This window comes from Microtus pennsylvanicus, chromosome 7, assembly GCF_037038515.1.
Source record: "Microtus pennsylvanicus isolate mMicPen1 chromosome 7, mMicPen1.hap1, whole genome shotgun sequence".
NCBI lineage: Eukaryota > Metazoa > Chordata > Mammalia > Rodentia > Cricetidae > Microtus > Microtus pennsylvanicus.
Window position 1 is genome coordinate 121,946,379 of NC_134585.1, and position 16,071 is coordinate 121,962,449.

The 16,071-nt window shown below is 41.3% G+C and overlaps 1 protein-coding gene across 4 annotated transcripts in view; it reads right to left on the bottom strand.

The window, feature by feature from the left end:
* The window catches only part of Gatad2b (GATA zinc finger domain containing 2B), a 61,565-nt gene that overhangs the window by 15,169 nt on the left and 30,325 nt on the right, over positions 1 to 16,071 (bottom strand). For all 4 annotated transcript variants that reach the window (XM_075978300.1, XM_075978302.1, XM_075978301.1 and 1 more), the window contains exon 2: positions 1,595 to 1,930. In XM_075978300.1, coding sequence (XP_075834415.1) covers positions 1,595 to 1,929 — 335 coding nt within the window. In that variant the 5' untranslated portion in view covers position 1,930. The remainder of the gene's footprint in view (positions 1 to 1,594; positions 1,931 to 16,071) is intronic.

Genomic DNA, 16,071 nt, shown 5'->3' on the forward strand with positions numbered 1-16,071 from the left:
AACAAAGACAAAAGGTATCATGTTATAAATTTCATCTTCCATTTTTTTTTTATTCTTTTGTTCTCTTTTAAAGACTTGTTTAGCCGGGTGGTGGTGGCACACGCCTTTAATCCCAGCACTTGGGAGGCAGAGGCAGGTGGATCTCTGAGTTCGAGTCCAGCCTGGTCTACAAGAGCTAGTTCCAGGACAGGCTCCAAAGCCACAGAGAAACCCTGTCTCGAAAAACCAAAAAAAAAAAAAAAAAAAAAAAACTTGTTTATTTAATGTGTTGCCGATATACATTTATGTTTACCACATGCATGCCTGGAAAGTCAGAAGAGGGAGTTGAATCTATTGGAACTGAAATTTCAGAAGATTGTTACCCAGGTCCTCCGCAAGGGCAATAAGTACTTTTAACCACTGAGTTGCTTTAATTCATATCAAAGAGATCATGTCTCTCCTTAGTTCATTCTTACAGAACAACTTGTGAAGATGTGGAAGCTACAGGTAGATTTGGAGAAATGTTGTGTAAGTAGATAGATCACCCTTATATTCTTCAGGACGGCTAGTGTCATGTAATGGCATTTCAATTGTATTTTAATAAATAAAGACTGCCGGAAGATCTGAGACTAAAACAGTCCCACTGGTCAGCCTTAAACACCAGATTATGGTAACACGCACCTTTACTCCCAGTAGCCACAATGACATGCACCTTTAATCTCACTAGCCATAATGACACACACCTTTAATCCTAGTAGCCACATTAGTTGCCATAGAAACTGGGTGGTGCACGATTTTAATGACGGCGGTGCACGCATTTAATCCCAGCCCTAGAGAGGATTATAAATTGGGAGGAAACAGCTCTCAACACACAGTCTCATTCTGAGACTCTGAGAGGCAGGATCGCCATTTTAGACTGAGGTGGAGATAAGAGCCAGTGGCTGGCTGTTCTGCTTTTCAGAGCTTTAGGTTGAACCCCAATTTCTGTCTCTGAGTTTTTATTAATTGTGTTTCATTTGGCACCCAACATGGGGCTCGAACCCATGACCCCAAGATTAAGAGTCTCATGCTCTACTGACTGAGCTAGAAAAATGCCACCACCACCCAGCGATCTGCATGCCTCTGCCAACTGAGTGTTGGGACTATAGGCATGCACCACCATGTCTGGCGAAAGATTCCCCCCATCCTCCTAAGATTTATGCTCCAGTTCTCATGACTGTGTAGCAAGCATCATTCATTACTTTGTCACATAAATAATCAGTTTATCTTAGGTAAGAACTGTGACTTTCCATGTGAGCTACCTAGCTTCATCTGGAAATGAGAGGAATTCATGGTCAACTTAAGCCAGAGGACACAGATCTTCTTTCAAGAAGACATCATCATGTGGTAGTTCACATAAGTAATCCCAACACTGAGATACTGAGGCAAGAGGACCGCCAAAAGTTCAAGACCAGCATGGCTATAGTGTGAGACCCTGCTGCAAAACAACAAAACAGAAAAAAACAAGAAAGGCAGCTTTAGGATGAAAATCACCTCCCTTTCACTGAATTCATACCATTTTCACAAGATTGTTTAAAAAAGACCCTACTTCTGGAGGCAGCTAACTGCACCATACCTCCGTCTAGCACTCATATCCACAGGCTCATCATTGATATTTTCTTTGCCTGGCCTTCCAGCAGTCCTGTTGTCTCCATGAGGCCTGAGATTCCCATTGAGTTTCTCTTCATAACCCTTGACACCACTGCCATCTTGTTTGGTAGGTAACTCATGTGGCACCTCAAGGTTTGCCAAATCTTTCCTTTTGAGAAGGGCCAACATTTTCAGACGTTCCATGGCCTCATGACCCTCCATTTTGAGGCGTTTTGCCAGGACATCATCTCGCTCATCTGCCGGGTCCAAACTCCTCTTCAAAAGATTCAGGCGAAGAGCATCTTCTGTCATTCTATCCATTCTATGGAAAAAACACAAAGAATGATCAGAATAAAGTTCCTTATGCAAACCAAAAAGCAGGTGTGAAATATTAGTAAGAAAAAAATGTAGTGGCATTTCATTTGTGAAACAGCCCCACTGGTTAGCCTTACAGGCCAGGCAGTGGTAACATACACCTTTAATACTAAAAGCCACACTAGCTGCCGTCGAAACCAGACGCATGCCTTTATTCTCTGTGGTGCACACCTTTAATCCCAGCCCTAGAAAGGATTATAAAATGGAGGAGACAGCTCTCAGTCTCATTCTGAGATTCCTAAAGACCATTTCAGACTAAGGTAGAGGTAAGAGCCAGTGGCTAGCTGCTTTGCTTTTCTAACCTTTAGGTTGAACCCCATTTTTGTCTATTGAGCTTTTGTTAGTCATGCTCCAAAAAAAAATTCATAACATATGTTTAAAGTTACAGATAACAGAGCTAACTTCCAATGCTACTATTGTCCTACAACATCTATATTATTTCTCCAGTAACTTTAGCAATGAAAATAACTTCAAATACACTGCAGTCACCAAGGCCTTTAATTATAAAAGGGACACGAAATCCACACTATACTCATGTAGACCAGGCTGGTCTCAAACTTATGAAGATTCACCTGCCTCTGCCTCCCAAGTGCTGGGATTAAAGACGTGTGCCACCACCACCCGGTGTCAGAGAAATAGTCTTAACCTGAAAAGAGCACACCAACTGATTATCCAATACCAATGGTCAGTCCCAAAAATGTATATTCAAATAACATTATATAGATGAGCCCTTTTATCAACCTTCAATTCTATATAGATTTAGGTAAAAAAAAATCTTTAAACTTTAAAGAAATTATTTAACTATAACTTTTATTTGCATATGTATGAAGATGTCAGATGCCCTGGAACCAGAGTCACAGACAGTTCTGAGATGCCATGTGGGTGCTGAGGATTGAACCTGGGTCCTCTGGGAAGAACAGCCAGTGCCCTTAACCTCTGAACCATCTCTTTTTTTTTTTCCTATATAACCTCACTAGTATCACCAAAATCTCTTCTCCACCTTTCTCCATAGTATATAAGCAGTACAGGCTACAGAGAGCTGATCCAGACCAATCAAACTGCCTGGAAGCAGAGACCAAAAGAACTGCACTGCCTAATGCGGTGACCCCAGTCATAAAACTATTTCACTGCTTCTTCATAACTGTAATTTTGCTACTATTATCATAATGTAAATATCTTGTGTTTTTTGATAGTCTTAAGTGACCCCTGCAAAAGGACTGTTAGCCCCCCCCAAAGGGGTCACATCCCACAGGTTGAGAACCACTGCCCTGGCCTTGGAAAAAACAAAAAAATCAGATGAGCGCCTGGAAGAGGCTCAGACCAATTGAGCCACCAGAAAGGACACTTCCAACCTAACCTGTTGAGCTGCTGCAGGCTGTGCACTGTGCTCCAGGTTTCCAGCTTTGCAAGCCATCACCACTACAACTAACACCTCACCATATTCCTTCCTCTAAGTGACCCCACTAAGGTGAACTTTGGTGTGTCAACAGGCTCCCTATCCAGGATGAGCAGATGTGTGTGTGTGTGTGTGTGTGTTGTATCTCCTCAAGAAAAGGTGTCACATAACACTTTCCAATCCTGCAATAAAAAAATTATACAGGCTAGGCAGTGGTGGTGCATGCCATTAACCCCAGCATTCAGACACGGGAGCAGGCAGCTCTTTATGAGTTCCATGTCAGCCTGGTCTATAGAATGAGATCCAGGACAGGCAAAGATACACAGTGAAACCAAGAGAGAGAGAGAGACGAGAGAGAGAATTATATAGTACATCTTCCCAATAAAATCAAATAGTACATCTCCCTAGTACTATGTATTTTCATATGCTGATATCTCTTGCCCATCTAATCAACCCATAAATGTTAACTATATAACACATCATGTTCAGGGTTTAGGGAGTAGAAAAAAAAAACATTTTTTAGTATATTAGCACACGCCTGTAATCCCAGCACTTGAGAGACCAAGGAATGTAGATTACCATATATTGATGTCATCCTGAGTGTGGTTCAGGCCAGCCTGTGTTACAGAATGACCTCATCTTAAAACAAATCAGAGCGAGTTCTAAGACAGCCAGGGCTACACAGAGAAAGTCTGTTGAAGACTATTAATAAAAACTCAGAGAAATTGGAGTTCAATTGGAGATCTGAAAAGCAAAGCATCCAGCAGCTACCTTACCTTGACCTCAGTGCAAAGGTATCCTCAGTCCTCAAAAGTCCTCAGTTCAAGGGACGATCCTGTCCCTTCAGGAATCTCAGAATGATACTGAGAGCTGTCTCCTCCTAATTTTTTATTTTTATTTTTTTTAGATTTATTTATTTTTTGAGGCCAGCCTGGTCTACAGAAGCTAGTTCCAGGACAGGCTCCAAAGCCACAGAGAAACCCTGTCTCGAAAAAACCAAAAAAAAAAAAAGAAAGATAGATTTATTTATTTATTATGTATTCGGTGGTCTGCCTGCATGTATCCCTGCAGACCAGAAGAGGGCACCAAATCTCGTTAGAAATGGTTGTGAGCCACCATATGGTTGCTGGGAATTGAACTCAGGACCTTTGGAAGAACAGGAAAAGCTCTTAACCTCTGAGCCATCTCTCCAGCACCCTCTTCCCGTTTTATAATCCTCTCTAGGGCTGGGATTAAAGGTGTGCACCACTGGAAATAAAGGCATGCGCTGCCCAGTTTCTATGGCAACTAGTGTTGCTATTAGGATTGAAGGTGTCTGTTATCAATGCCTGGTCTGTAAGGCTGACCAGTGGGGCTGTTTCACTCTCTGATCTTCAGACAAACTTTATTTATTAAAATACAAATTAAATGCCATCTGTTTTGAAAAGCAAACAAACAAGAAAGAATCAACTGGCTGGTTTTTGTTGGTGTTTAATACCAGGGGAGTCAGAAGCAGCGAGTTCGAGCTAGCCTGGTCTACAAAGCAAGTTCCAGAACAATCAGAGCTGTTACAGAGAATTCCTGTCTCGAAAAAAAAAAAAAAAAAAAAAAAAAAAACAAAACAAAAAAAAAACCCCAAAAAACAAACAAACAAAAAAACCAAACAAAAATCAAAATCACAGGGCAGAATTGCATTTAACCTACCTAATGACCTTACTTTATATTGTACTATGTTGCTAACTATCAGCTGTCTTCCCTGATCTTACTGTCTGTCTGGGAGCTGGGGCTTGCTGCCATTCTTCAGTAACTACCAGGATTATCATGTTGCTAGTCATCAATAAAGACCAAAATTCAAAAATTTAAGCTTGATTTTTACTGACCACACATTGTTTTACATAATGTATAAAAACTGTTTTTTAAACCATAAAAAGTTAAGAGACGATGCATCTGTATACCACTTCTTATCCTAACTCAGATTGAGAACTTCAACTATTCAATGGCAAAAACACAAAACTACTTCTTTGACTTCTCTGACTCTTTTTCTTGGGAGGTTTCGAGACAGAGTTTCCCTATGTAACAGCATTGGCTATCCTGGAACTAGCTATTATAGACCAGGCAGGCCTCTGCTGATATCAAAGGCGTGCGACACCACCGCCCCGTCCATCTGTGTTTTGCACTTGCGGTTCTTTCCGTTTCTCCAGCACACGTCCAGTGCTCTCCATTCTCTGTCAGGTGTTGGCTTCAAAGTCAACGAGCATGTCCTCAGTTAGCATTTCTAGCCCCTGGTCACACTGCAGTTGCCTGTCCAGGCCTCCCTGTTTTGTTTTTGTTTGTTTGTTTGTTTTGAGGTAGGGTCCCACGAAGCTGGCCTGAAATTTGCGACAGATCCTCTAACAGAATCTCTAAAAATCAGAGATCCGCCTGCCTCTGCAGGAGTGCGCCACCATCACAGAGCAAAATTCACTTGATTTCTAAAAATGATTTCTTACCAGATGTGGTGGCACACACCTTTAATTCCAGCACTTGAGAGGCAGAGATAGGTCAACCTGTTCTACAAAGTAAGTTCCAGGACAACTAGGGCTACACAGAGAAACACTGTCTCAAAAACAAAAACAAACAAACAAACAAAAAAGATTTATTTTATATATGTGTGTGTGAGTGCCTGTATATATTTACGTGCACGGAGTATGCACCTGGTGCTCATGGAGGCCACTCTGAAACTGGAGGTACAGATGTCATGTGGGTGCTGGCAAATGAACGTAAGTCCTCTGCAAGGTCCCCTTAACAATTTTGATCCAAATGACATAAGCAAACAAAACAAATGTTTATCAATCAAAGCTACATATTGAGACCCTATCTCAATAAAAACATACAGATAGACAGACAATTCTAGACAGGGTTTGGTGGTCCCTGTCTATAATCTCAGTTTCCTAGAGGTAAAGACAAGAGAATAAGGAATTTAATAACAGCTTTGACTACACAGGGAATTCAAAGTCAGCCTGACCTACAGAAACCCATAACTTAAATCAATCAATAAAATAAAACATTGTAACACAAAATAAACTAGTCTGAAGAGGCAGGTGGATCTCAGAGTTTTAGGCCACCCTGGTCTACATACTGAGTTCCAAGACAGCCAGAGCTAAATAGTGAGACCCTGTCTCAAAACAAAACAAAGTAAAGATACACTAGTATGAAGCTTGTTTGTTGAGGAATGATGGTAAGAAAATACTATAAAAGTCTTCGTTTTCAGCTCGGCAATGGTGGCGCACACCTTTAATCCCAGCACTTGGGAGGCAAAGGCAGGGTGGATCTGAGTTAGAGGCCGGCCTGGTCTACACAGTGAGTTCCAGGACAGCCAGGACGGTTTCACACAGAAACCCTTTTTCAAACAACAACAACAAAAACAAAAAACAAGTCTTCGTTTTCTGTAAGAAGAGCAGGAAACTGTATGTGTAGTAAAAACACTGTGTCTTAACACACAACAGTCTCCATTCAGAGCTCGGGTGTTTTGGCCAGTGCTCACTGGTGTTCCTTGGAGTAACAGCAATGGAGTTTCATGTTGCTCAGAACCAAGACTGCAGGGAAGGTGCAGAGTACATCATAGGCAATGCTGCAGAAACACCTAAGCCTATTGTAACTTCTGATGCTCAGACCTTCAGTCCTGCAGTGGAGAGCAGCAAGTGCTCTTAACTGCTGAGGCATTTCTCCAGCCCCCACTTGTTTTTGTTTTTTTGTTGCTGTTTTGTTTTTTTTTGAGAATGGAGTGGAGGTGTGAGGTCCAGCCATGATAATCTAAGTCTTTAGATTTAGAAAGGAAGTTCTTTACTTCCTCCAACCATTATCACCTGGGACTCTGGCCGTGGACAAGGGGAGTCTGGAGTCTCAATAGTTTACCCTGAGACAATGCCTGACAGGCCGAGATTACCCGACCCCCACACCCAAGAGCAGACCATTCAAAAGGAAATTCCTGGCATTCCAAGCACTATAGATAGAAACACCTGCCAGCACTTCACCAGGACACCCCTAGACAAATGTCAGCCAATCAAGGGCCCCGAACCTCAGAGACCCCCTCACCCCCACCTTTACTACTATAAAAACCCAATTCTAATTGAGCTCAGGGCTCTCCGGATATTCCAATATGTTGGACATACAGAGAGACCGAGTTTGCAAACTTGGTTAAAATAAAGGCTCTTTGCTTTTACATATTGTACTCCTTTGTTGGCTTTTGTAGGGACCCACGGATTTGGGCATAACAGAGGTCTTAATCCAAACTAGTTTTGAATTCTCCATTCTTACACTTCAGCCTCTTCTAAGTGCTGGGGTTACAGGGGTACATCACAATGTCCAGCTTCTCCAAATAATTACTAGTTTAATTATTTAACTTTCACAAAAGACACAGAGAAGAAGCTGAACTGTATAAAAGTAAAGTCTTTCTCAGGATGGCCTTGAAATTGTGATTCTGTCTCAGTCTTCTAAGTAATACTATGTCCAGCTAAATATTATTTTAAATAAAAGGAAAACAAGAAATTCTTGATATTTCATACCTCAATAATGAACAATAGGTGAGAAAAAGCATGGAGAATCTTTCAGTCTGCTCCTGGAAATTATTTTCTCCTAAGTACACACAAAAGAAAGACTCCTCCAACAATGTGCATTCCAAGTGACATGTTGCCACAGTCAGATGCAAAAAAGTACACTAAGCAGGAAGAAATATAAAAGAAATATGTGACTAAGGAAATAAGGACAAGAAGATAGAAGGGATCAATATTTGAACACATGCTAGAATGGGCTAAGAAGCACACACAAAAATCATTTCATTCTCACATTCCTATGGAATTCAGGTTATTCTCATTGTGTGAAACTGTGACCAAAAAATCCACAAAAAACAAAAACTTCCTAAGAGCACACAACAGATGAGAGTGACAAGCAGAGTCTACACGTGCTTCTAACAACCACAACACTGTCGTCCTCTCCCGCATCAACAGATGAGAGTGACAAGCAGAGTCTACATGTGCTTCTAACAACCACAGCACTGACCGTCCTCTCCCGCATCAACAGATGAGAGTGACAAGCAGAGTCTACACGTGCTTCTAACAACCACAACACTGTCGTCCTCTCCCGCATCAACAGATGAGAGTGACAAGCAGAGTCTACATGTGCTTCTAACAACCACAGCACTGACCGTCCTCTCCCGCATCAACAGATGAGAGTGACAAGCAGAGTCTACACGTGCTTCTAACAACCACAACACTGTCGTCCTCTCCCGCATCAACAGATGAGAGTGACAAGCAGAGTCTACACGTGCTTCTAACAACCACAACACTGTCGTCCTCTCCCGCATCAACAGATGAGAGTGACAAGCAGAGTCTACACGTGCTTCTAACAACCACAACACTGTCGTCCTCTCCCGCATCAACAGATGAGAGTGACAAGCAGAGTCTACACGTGCTTCTAACAACAACAGCACTGACCGTCCTCTCCCACATCAACTCTCAAGCAATGGGACAATTTGTGCTATAGGGAGTGCGCTTCTCTACATTCTGCTTTGACAGTAAAACTTCAGTCTTATTTGCTATAGATACAATACAAGAAGACAGCAATGTACATTTTAGACCATACATTTCCCAAATTTACTCTCATAATCAGACTAATAATGCCGGGGAGTTGAAAACTGTAATCTTAGGGAAAATATGCTGGTAAGTGGTTGTGACAGAGCAAAAAGTAATCATTTAAACCTTAGAAAAGTCTCATTCATACACATACACACACACCCTCAACCTCAGTGGTTCCCTCATATCCATTCCCTCTCTCTGTCCTCCTCCCACTCCACTACCGGCCGATTTCCCCTTTGCCACTATGTGAAGCCCTTACCTAAATTTCGACCAAGAGGTAACTAAGAAGACAAAAAACAGACTGTCACTAGATAGAGCCTTTAAGTGTATTTTTAAAAATATTTTTTAAGCTTGGGCTGAGCGGTGGCTCAGGCCTTTAATCCCAGAACTTGGGAGTTCAAGGCCAGCCTGGTCTATCTACAAATCCAAGTTCCAGGCCAGCCAGGACTGTAACACAGATAAACCCTGTCTTGAAAAAAACAAAAAAAAAGAAAAAGAAAAGAAAAGAAAGAAAAAGAAAACAAATTAAACTTTATATACGGACATGTATGAAGATTACATCAGATCCTACTATAGATGGTTGTGAGCTGCCATGTGGTTGCTGGGGATTGAACTCGCGACCTCTGAAAGAGAAGCCAGTGCTTCTCTGAAGCAACTGAACTATCTCTCCAGCCCCCAAATCATTAGTCTTGGACTCTGAAAGAGTGAACTCAGAACGGTGGTGGTGACACATGCCTATCATCCCAGCATTTGGGAAGCAGAAGCAGGAGGATTGCTACAAGTTTCAGCTCAGCTAGGCCCACACAGTGAGCCCTTGTCTCTAGAGAATAAATAAAAACAGTAATAATAACAAAAAAGAACCAATCAGGTGGTGGTGCACACCTTTGATTCCAGTACTCAGGGGAAGAGGTGGGCAGATCTCTTGTGAATTCAAAGTCAGCCTGGTCACATTCAAAGAAAGCTACAGAGAAACCCTATATCAAAACAAACAATTCTCAAGTTGTTTTCTGACCTTACCCCAAGCACAAAGGCACATACACAACCTCCTCACAAAATGGAAAAATAAATGTAACTAAATTCTTTACAACAAAACCTAGGGCAGAAAGGAAAAAAGGAAAATGATACAATTTTATTAACATCTCAAAAAATTAAAAAAAAAACAGTTAAAACCAACAATGGCTAGCAAGATGGCTCAGTGAGTAAAGGTACCTAACTGCTGGGAAGTCTGATGACCTGAATTCAATCCTTAGTACCTATGTAGTAGAAGGCGAGAGGCAACTCTCAAAATGATCACCTGATCTCCATATGCTCTGGTAACCACAGATATGTACACACACACATACACACACACACGCTAATAAAAAAAAATTTAAGGGTTGAATAAATGGCTCAGTGGTTAGAGAACCCAAGTTCACTTCCCACATCAGGGAAGGTTGGTGGCTTACAACTGCCTTTAACTCCAGAGGATCCAATACCTTCTTTGGGCCCTCAGACACCTGAACATACACAATGGCATATACTCACTCAAACACACAAACATACAGTGTTTTTTGTTGTTGTTGTTGTTTTGTGACAGGGTTTCTCTGTGTAGGATAGCCAAGGTAGAACAGGCTACCCTTGATCTCCTGTCTCTGCCTCTAGGGTGCTGGGATTAAAGGCTTGTGCCCTCACTGTCCAGTCTCAACTTTAAAAATTTTAAATAATAGGGGCTGGAGAGGAAGACTCAGTGGTTAAGGGCACTGGCTGCTCTTCCAGAGGTCCTGAGTTCAATTCCCAGCAACCACATGGTGGCTCACAACCATCTGTAATGAGATCTGGTGCTCTCTTCTGCACTGCAGGTATACATGCAGACAGAACGCTGTATACATAATAAATAAATAAATCTTTAAAAAATTTAAATAATAACCATGGCTCCAGTAATAGCAGCTTTAGATAGATGTGTACTATACAGAATGGACCTAGCACTTCTCTCTTTTTAATATTTATTTATTAATTATGTATACAGTATTCTATCTGTGTGTCTGCCTGCAGGCCAGAAGAGGGTACCCGACCTCATTACAGACGGTTGCGAGCCACCATGTGGTTGCTGGGAATTTAACTCAGGAACTTTGGAAGAGCAGGCAATGCTCTTAACCACTGAGCCATCTCTCCAGCCCCACTTCTCTTAATTTAGTGACAATTGTCTTAGGGTTTTTATTGCTATGAACAGACACTATGATGACCATTGCAACTCTTATAAAGAAAAAGATTTAGGGGGCTGGAGAGATGGCTCAGTGGTTAAGAGCACTGGCTGCTCTTCCAGAGGTCCTGAGTTCAATTCCCAGCAACCACATGGTGGCTCACAACCATATGTAATGAGATCTGGTGCCCTCTTCTGGCATGTGGGCATACATGAGGCAGAATGTTGTATACATAATAAATAAATAAATCTTTAAAAAAAAAGAAAGAAAAAGATTTAATTGTGGTGTCTTGCTTACAGTTTCAGAGAAACACCAAGTAGGCTAGGCTGGCTGGCCAGCAAGCCCCAGGAATCTGTGTCCTTCTCTCCCAGTACTAGGGTTACTAGTGGGAACTACCATGCCCAGCATTTTTCACAAGTCCTGGAGACTGAAATCAAATCTGAGCTATTACAGACTGAGCTATTATCCAACAACCTGACATGGAACTCACTCTTCTTTTTCTTGAGAGAGGGTATCAGTGTAGCTCTGGCCTGTCTGGAACTCCCTATGTAGACTTGAACTCAAAGATAAACACCTGCCTCAGCCTCACAAATGCTGGGATTAAAGGGGTGAGCCACCATTCTCTGCCAGTATGGAGCTCATTCTGTAGCCCAAATGGTCTACAAACTCTAGAAGCTTCTGCTTCACAAGGGCTAGAATTTGAAGGCTGTATAATTTACACCTGACCAATTCACATATTTTAAAGATATAAATATAATTATTGCACAAATATTATGTCTCAATTGGTCTTTTAGATATTAGTAAATCTGTGACCTCTACTTTCAAACTTCCACATAAAAAACTTGGGTGTGGTTCAGCTGTAGAGCACTTGCTAGTATGTGCAAGACCTATAGTTGATTCTTAGTGTGCACAAGCACAGAGAGAGACAGACAGAGACAGAGTGAGAGAGAGAAAGACAGAGAGAGAGAGAGAGAGAGAGAGAGAGAGAGAGAGAGAGAGAGATCACAAAACAAAACATTTCAATTAAATGAAAGACCATGTTTTCTACCAAAGCAGAAACAATGTATTTTTCATGTCCTGGCAAATACTACAGAACAATGATTCCATCCTGCACCATTTCCCACCTACCCTAATGCAGACCAGATAGCTGAGCTCCTTCCAAATTTAACTAATCCCAGCAATTAACTATGTGCTTCCCAGGAATATAATCTCTCCATTTCATTTCCCTAAAGGAGCTTAAACATACACAAACAAACCTGCAAAACAAATTCCTCAAATGGGACTATAAAAGCCCCTAATAGAAAGCAAACTAGAGAAAGAACAAGTTTCATTTCAGAGTCTATAAGGAATGAAATTATCTCTAAATGTACCGTTTTAATGAGATGACTTTAGAGGTTGCTTCTATACCATCCTAGAAGTAGTGATCTCTGGAACTTAGCAATTGTCAGAGTGAAATATTGACAATTCCCTGAGAAAAGCATGGTACCAAGTGTGCTACTGTGAGTGCTACTGTTTCTCATTAAGAAGAGATTTAGTCAACAAGTTAAGAGAAGAAATTACCCTGGTCTCTGTTCAAGATAGTAATATAAAGGACATAAGCCCAAAGTGCTGCTTATATTATAATTGGCAAGGAGCTGGACATGGTGGCTCACGCCTGTAAACCCAGCACTGGGGCAGGTAAGGCAAGAGGATTGCTGTTAAGTTCTTGACCTGCCTAGATTACTTAAGTGAGTTCCAGAACAAGTCGTATCTCAAAAACACAACACAATACCATTACTTGGCAATGATATTTTGGTGATTTGAATTAAAAATGGCCCCATAGGCTCACAGATTTGAATACTTGGTCACAAAGAAATGAGACTATTTGAAAGGATTAGGAGGTGTGTCCTTGTTGGAAGAAGAGTGTCAATGGGGTTGGCATTGAGATTTCAGAAAACCAAGCTAAGCCCAGTGGACCTCTCTTCCTGCTGCTTGCAGATCTGGATGTAGAAATGTCCAGCTACTTCTCCAGCACCATGTCTGCCTACATGCTCCCATGCTCCCTGCCCTTTTGACAATGGACTCACTCTCTGAACTGTAAGTCTGCACAAATTAAATGCTTTCCTTTATAAGCTGCTGTGGTCATGGTGTCTCTTCACAGCAATAGAACAGTGACTAAGACAGATAATAACCAAGGTAAAAATAAACTTGGTAGGCGGAGACTGTAGTTCAGTGATGTTGTACATATACATCTGGTACCTTGGTTTTGATCCTTGGCACAATAGAAGGGAGAAAAGGAAGGAAAAAGAGATTTGGCAAATCTAAAAAAACAAAAAGAAATAATAATAATAATCTGGCACAAGTATGGAAGATAGGGGCTAGAGAGATGGCTCACTGATTACTCTTCCAGAGGGCCCTGGCTCAACTCCTAGCACCCACATGGCAGCTCACAACTGTCTGCAATTCCAGTTTTGAGGACCCAACCTCCTCACACAAACATACACACCAATGCACATAAAATAAAAATACATTATTAAAAAGAAAGTATGGAAGATATTGGCAGACTGCTACAAATATCACCAGAGCTATAAGGTATCAACCCTAAGTGCTAATTCTAAAGAGAAGTACAATTTAATTAACTCTCTTCTGAGACAAACAGTACTTCTCCAAAATTAAGTAGACATATAAGAAGCTGTTTTAGAATCAATCTGTCTTGGGTTCTTACACAGACTAGTTATCAATGGTCCTATTTAAACTGAAGCACACAGAAAATAATGGTTCCTTTTTCATAAACACCCTACTCTCCACCCCAACCCCTCTTTTTTCCCCCTACTAAATGTATTTGATTGAACTGAGTTTGGATCAAACACTCATATTTGGGGCAACTAAGACCAAGGTATTAAGAGCCCACAGACGGTTTTTATTTTTAATTACATGCACATATATGCCTGTGTCTATGTGGGGGTATGTGTACATGAATGCAGGTGCCCATGGAAGCCACAAGAGGACGTCAGATACCCTTAAGCTGGAGCTACAGGAGGCTGTTAAGACACTTGTGTGGGTGCTACGAAGCGAACTCAAGCCCTCTGAAAGGGCAGTACATGCTCTTAACCGCTGAGCGGTCTCTCCAGACTCCTAAATGGCTTTTGTGACTATGACTTAAGGGAGAAAATAATTATGCAGAGTACTACCAGAAAGAACCTCAAGACCACAAGGACAGAATAGATTCTCAGTGACTTTCCTTGCTGTTTCAATTTAATAAAACTAAGACTTCTCTTGAGATATTTTTGTTTAAATTTTTTTTTCTCCTGCCCCGCTCTAGGCCCTCTTTCAAAGTTTTTAATAGTTTCATTATAACTTATTGCCTAGGCTCCATTTTACTCTGCTAATCAAACTTGTCTATCTTAATCTTCTGTAGGCAGCGTCACTCCTACAGGGTGGCATATACTACCACCCTTGGCCCCTACCATCCCTTAGTGTGCTTCCACATAAACACCACTTGATAAAACGTAATCCTAATAAAATGTTTATTCTAGCCAGGCAGTGGTGGCACATGCCTTTAATCCTAGCACTCAGGAGGCATAAACAGGTGGATCTCTGTGAGTTCAAGGCCAGCCTGGTCTAAAGAGCAAATTCCAGAACAGGCTCAAAAGCTACAGAGAAACCCTGTCTTGAAAAAAAAAAAATCAAAAAATAAAATAAAAATAAATAACAATAAAAATGTGTATTCTCCCAATTTTTTAATAATACTGTTGCTCACTGCCAATATTATAATTAACTTCCTGAGCCAACAAGATGGTTCAGTGGGTAAAAGGTTCTTGGGACTGGCTTGGTGCTTCCCAGAGCTCACATGGTAGGAAAAAATTCAGAATGCTGTCCGATGACCTCCACATGTATACCACTCCTCTACTTCAATACTAAACAACAACAAAATAAAAGAAAAAAAACGAAAACTCCCCACTAAAACTCAATAAAATCTAAGGGAAAAAACATGGTTCCTATGTGAATATACCTTTGGAAAAATTCTCCCAGTTCTACAATTCCACTTACCTCAAGTGCCTGTTCTGCAGAACAACTTCTGCGCTCTCTCTCTCTCGTTCTCTCTCACACACACCCACACAAACACATACGCACAGACTAACAAGCCCTGGAACGTGAACTCCTACTACTGGTAGTGGGGGAATCTGTGCCACCCCACCCTTTCCACCACCTTCCCAAACTTTTGGGGTATACAAATTCTTAAGCTCCATTCCAGACACAGAGATACACAAGCCTGATGACCTGTATTCAATCCTCAGAATCCATCCAAAAAAAGAAAAAAGAAAGAAAAAGAGAAAAAGGAAAGAAGTCAGTCTACAAAGTTGTCCTCTGACCTCCACACCAGTGCCATGATTCATACACATAAACAAACCATACACAAACACACAAAAGCAATAATAAAGGGGGCTGGAGAGATGGTTCAGTGGTTAAGAGCACTTGCTGCTCTTGAAGAGGACCCAGGTTTGGTTCCCATCTACATGGTGGTTTCCATCTATCTGTCTTAATTCTAGTTCCATGAAATCTGGCATCCTCTTCTGATCTCCACAGGCATCAGGCACAAATGTGGTGCAAATACAAACATGGAGGCAAAACACTCATATACATAAAAATAAATCAAAAATAGCAATCATTTAAAAAATTACAACAGGCATACACACATATATTTTTTGTCTAAACATCTTGGAGGTATAAGCAGGATTATCAGGAGTTAAAGACCACATGAGATCACACTTAAAGGTGTGTGTAGAAGCAGTGACAGTTGGAGAGATGGATCATCAGTTAAGAGCAGTGGCTGCTCTTGCAGAGGATCCCAATTCAATTCTCAGCATCCACATGGTGGTTTACAACCATCCCTTAAGCCCAGTTCCAAGGGATCCTGGTACATATACATGCATGCAGGCAA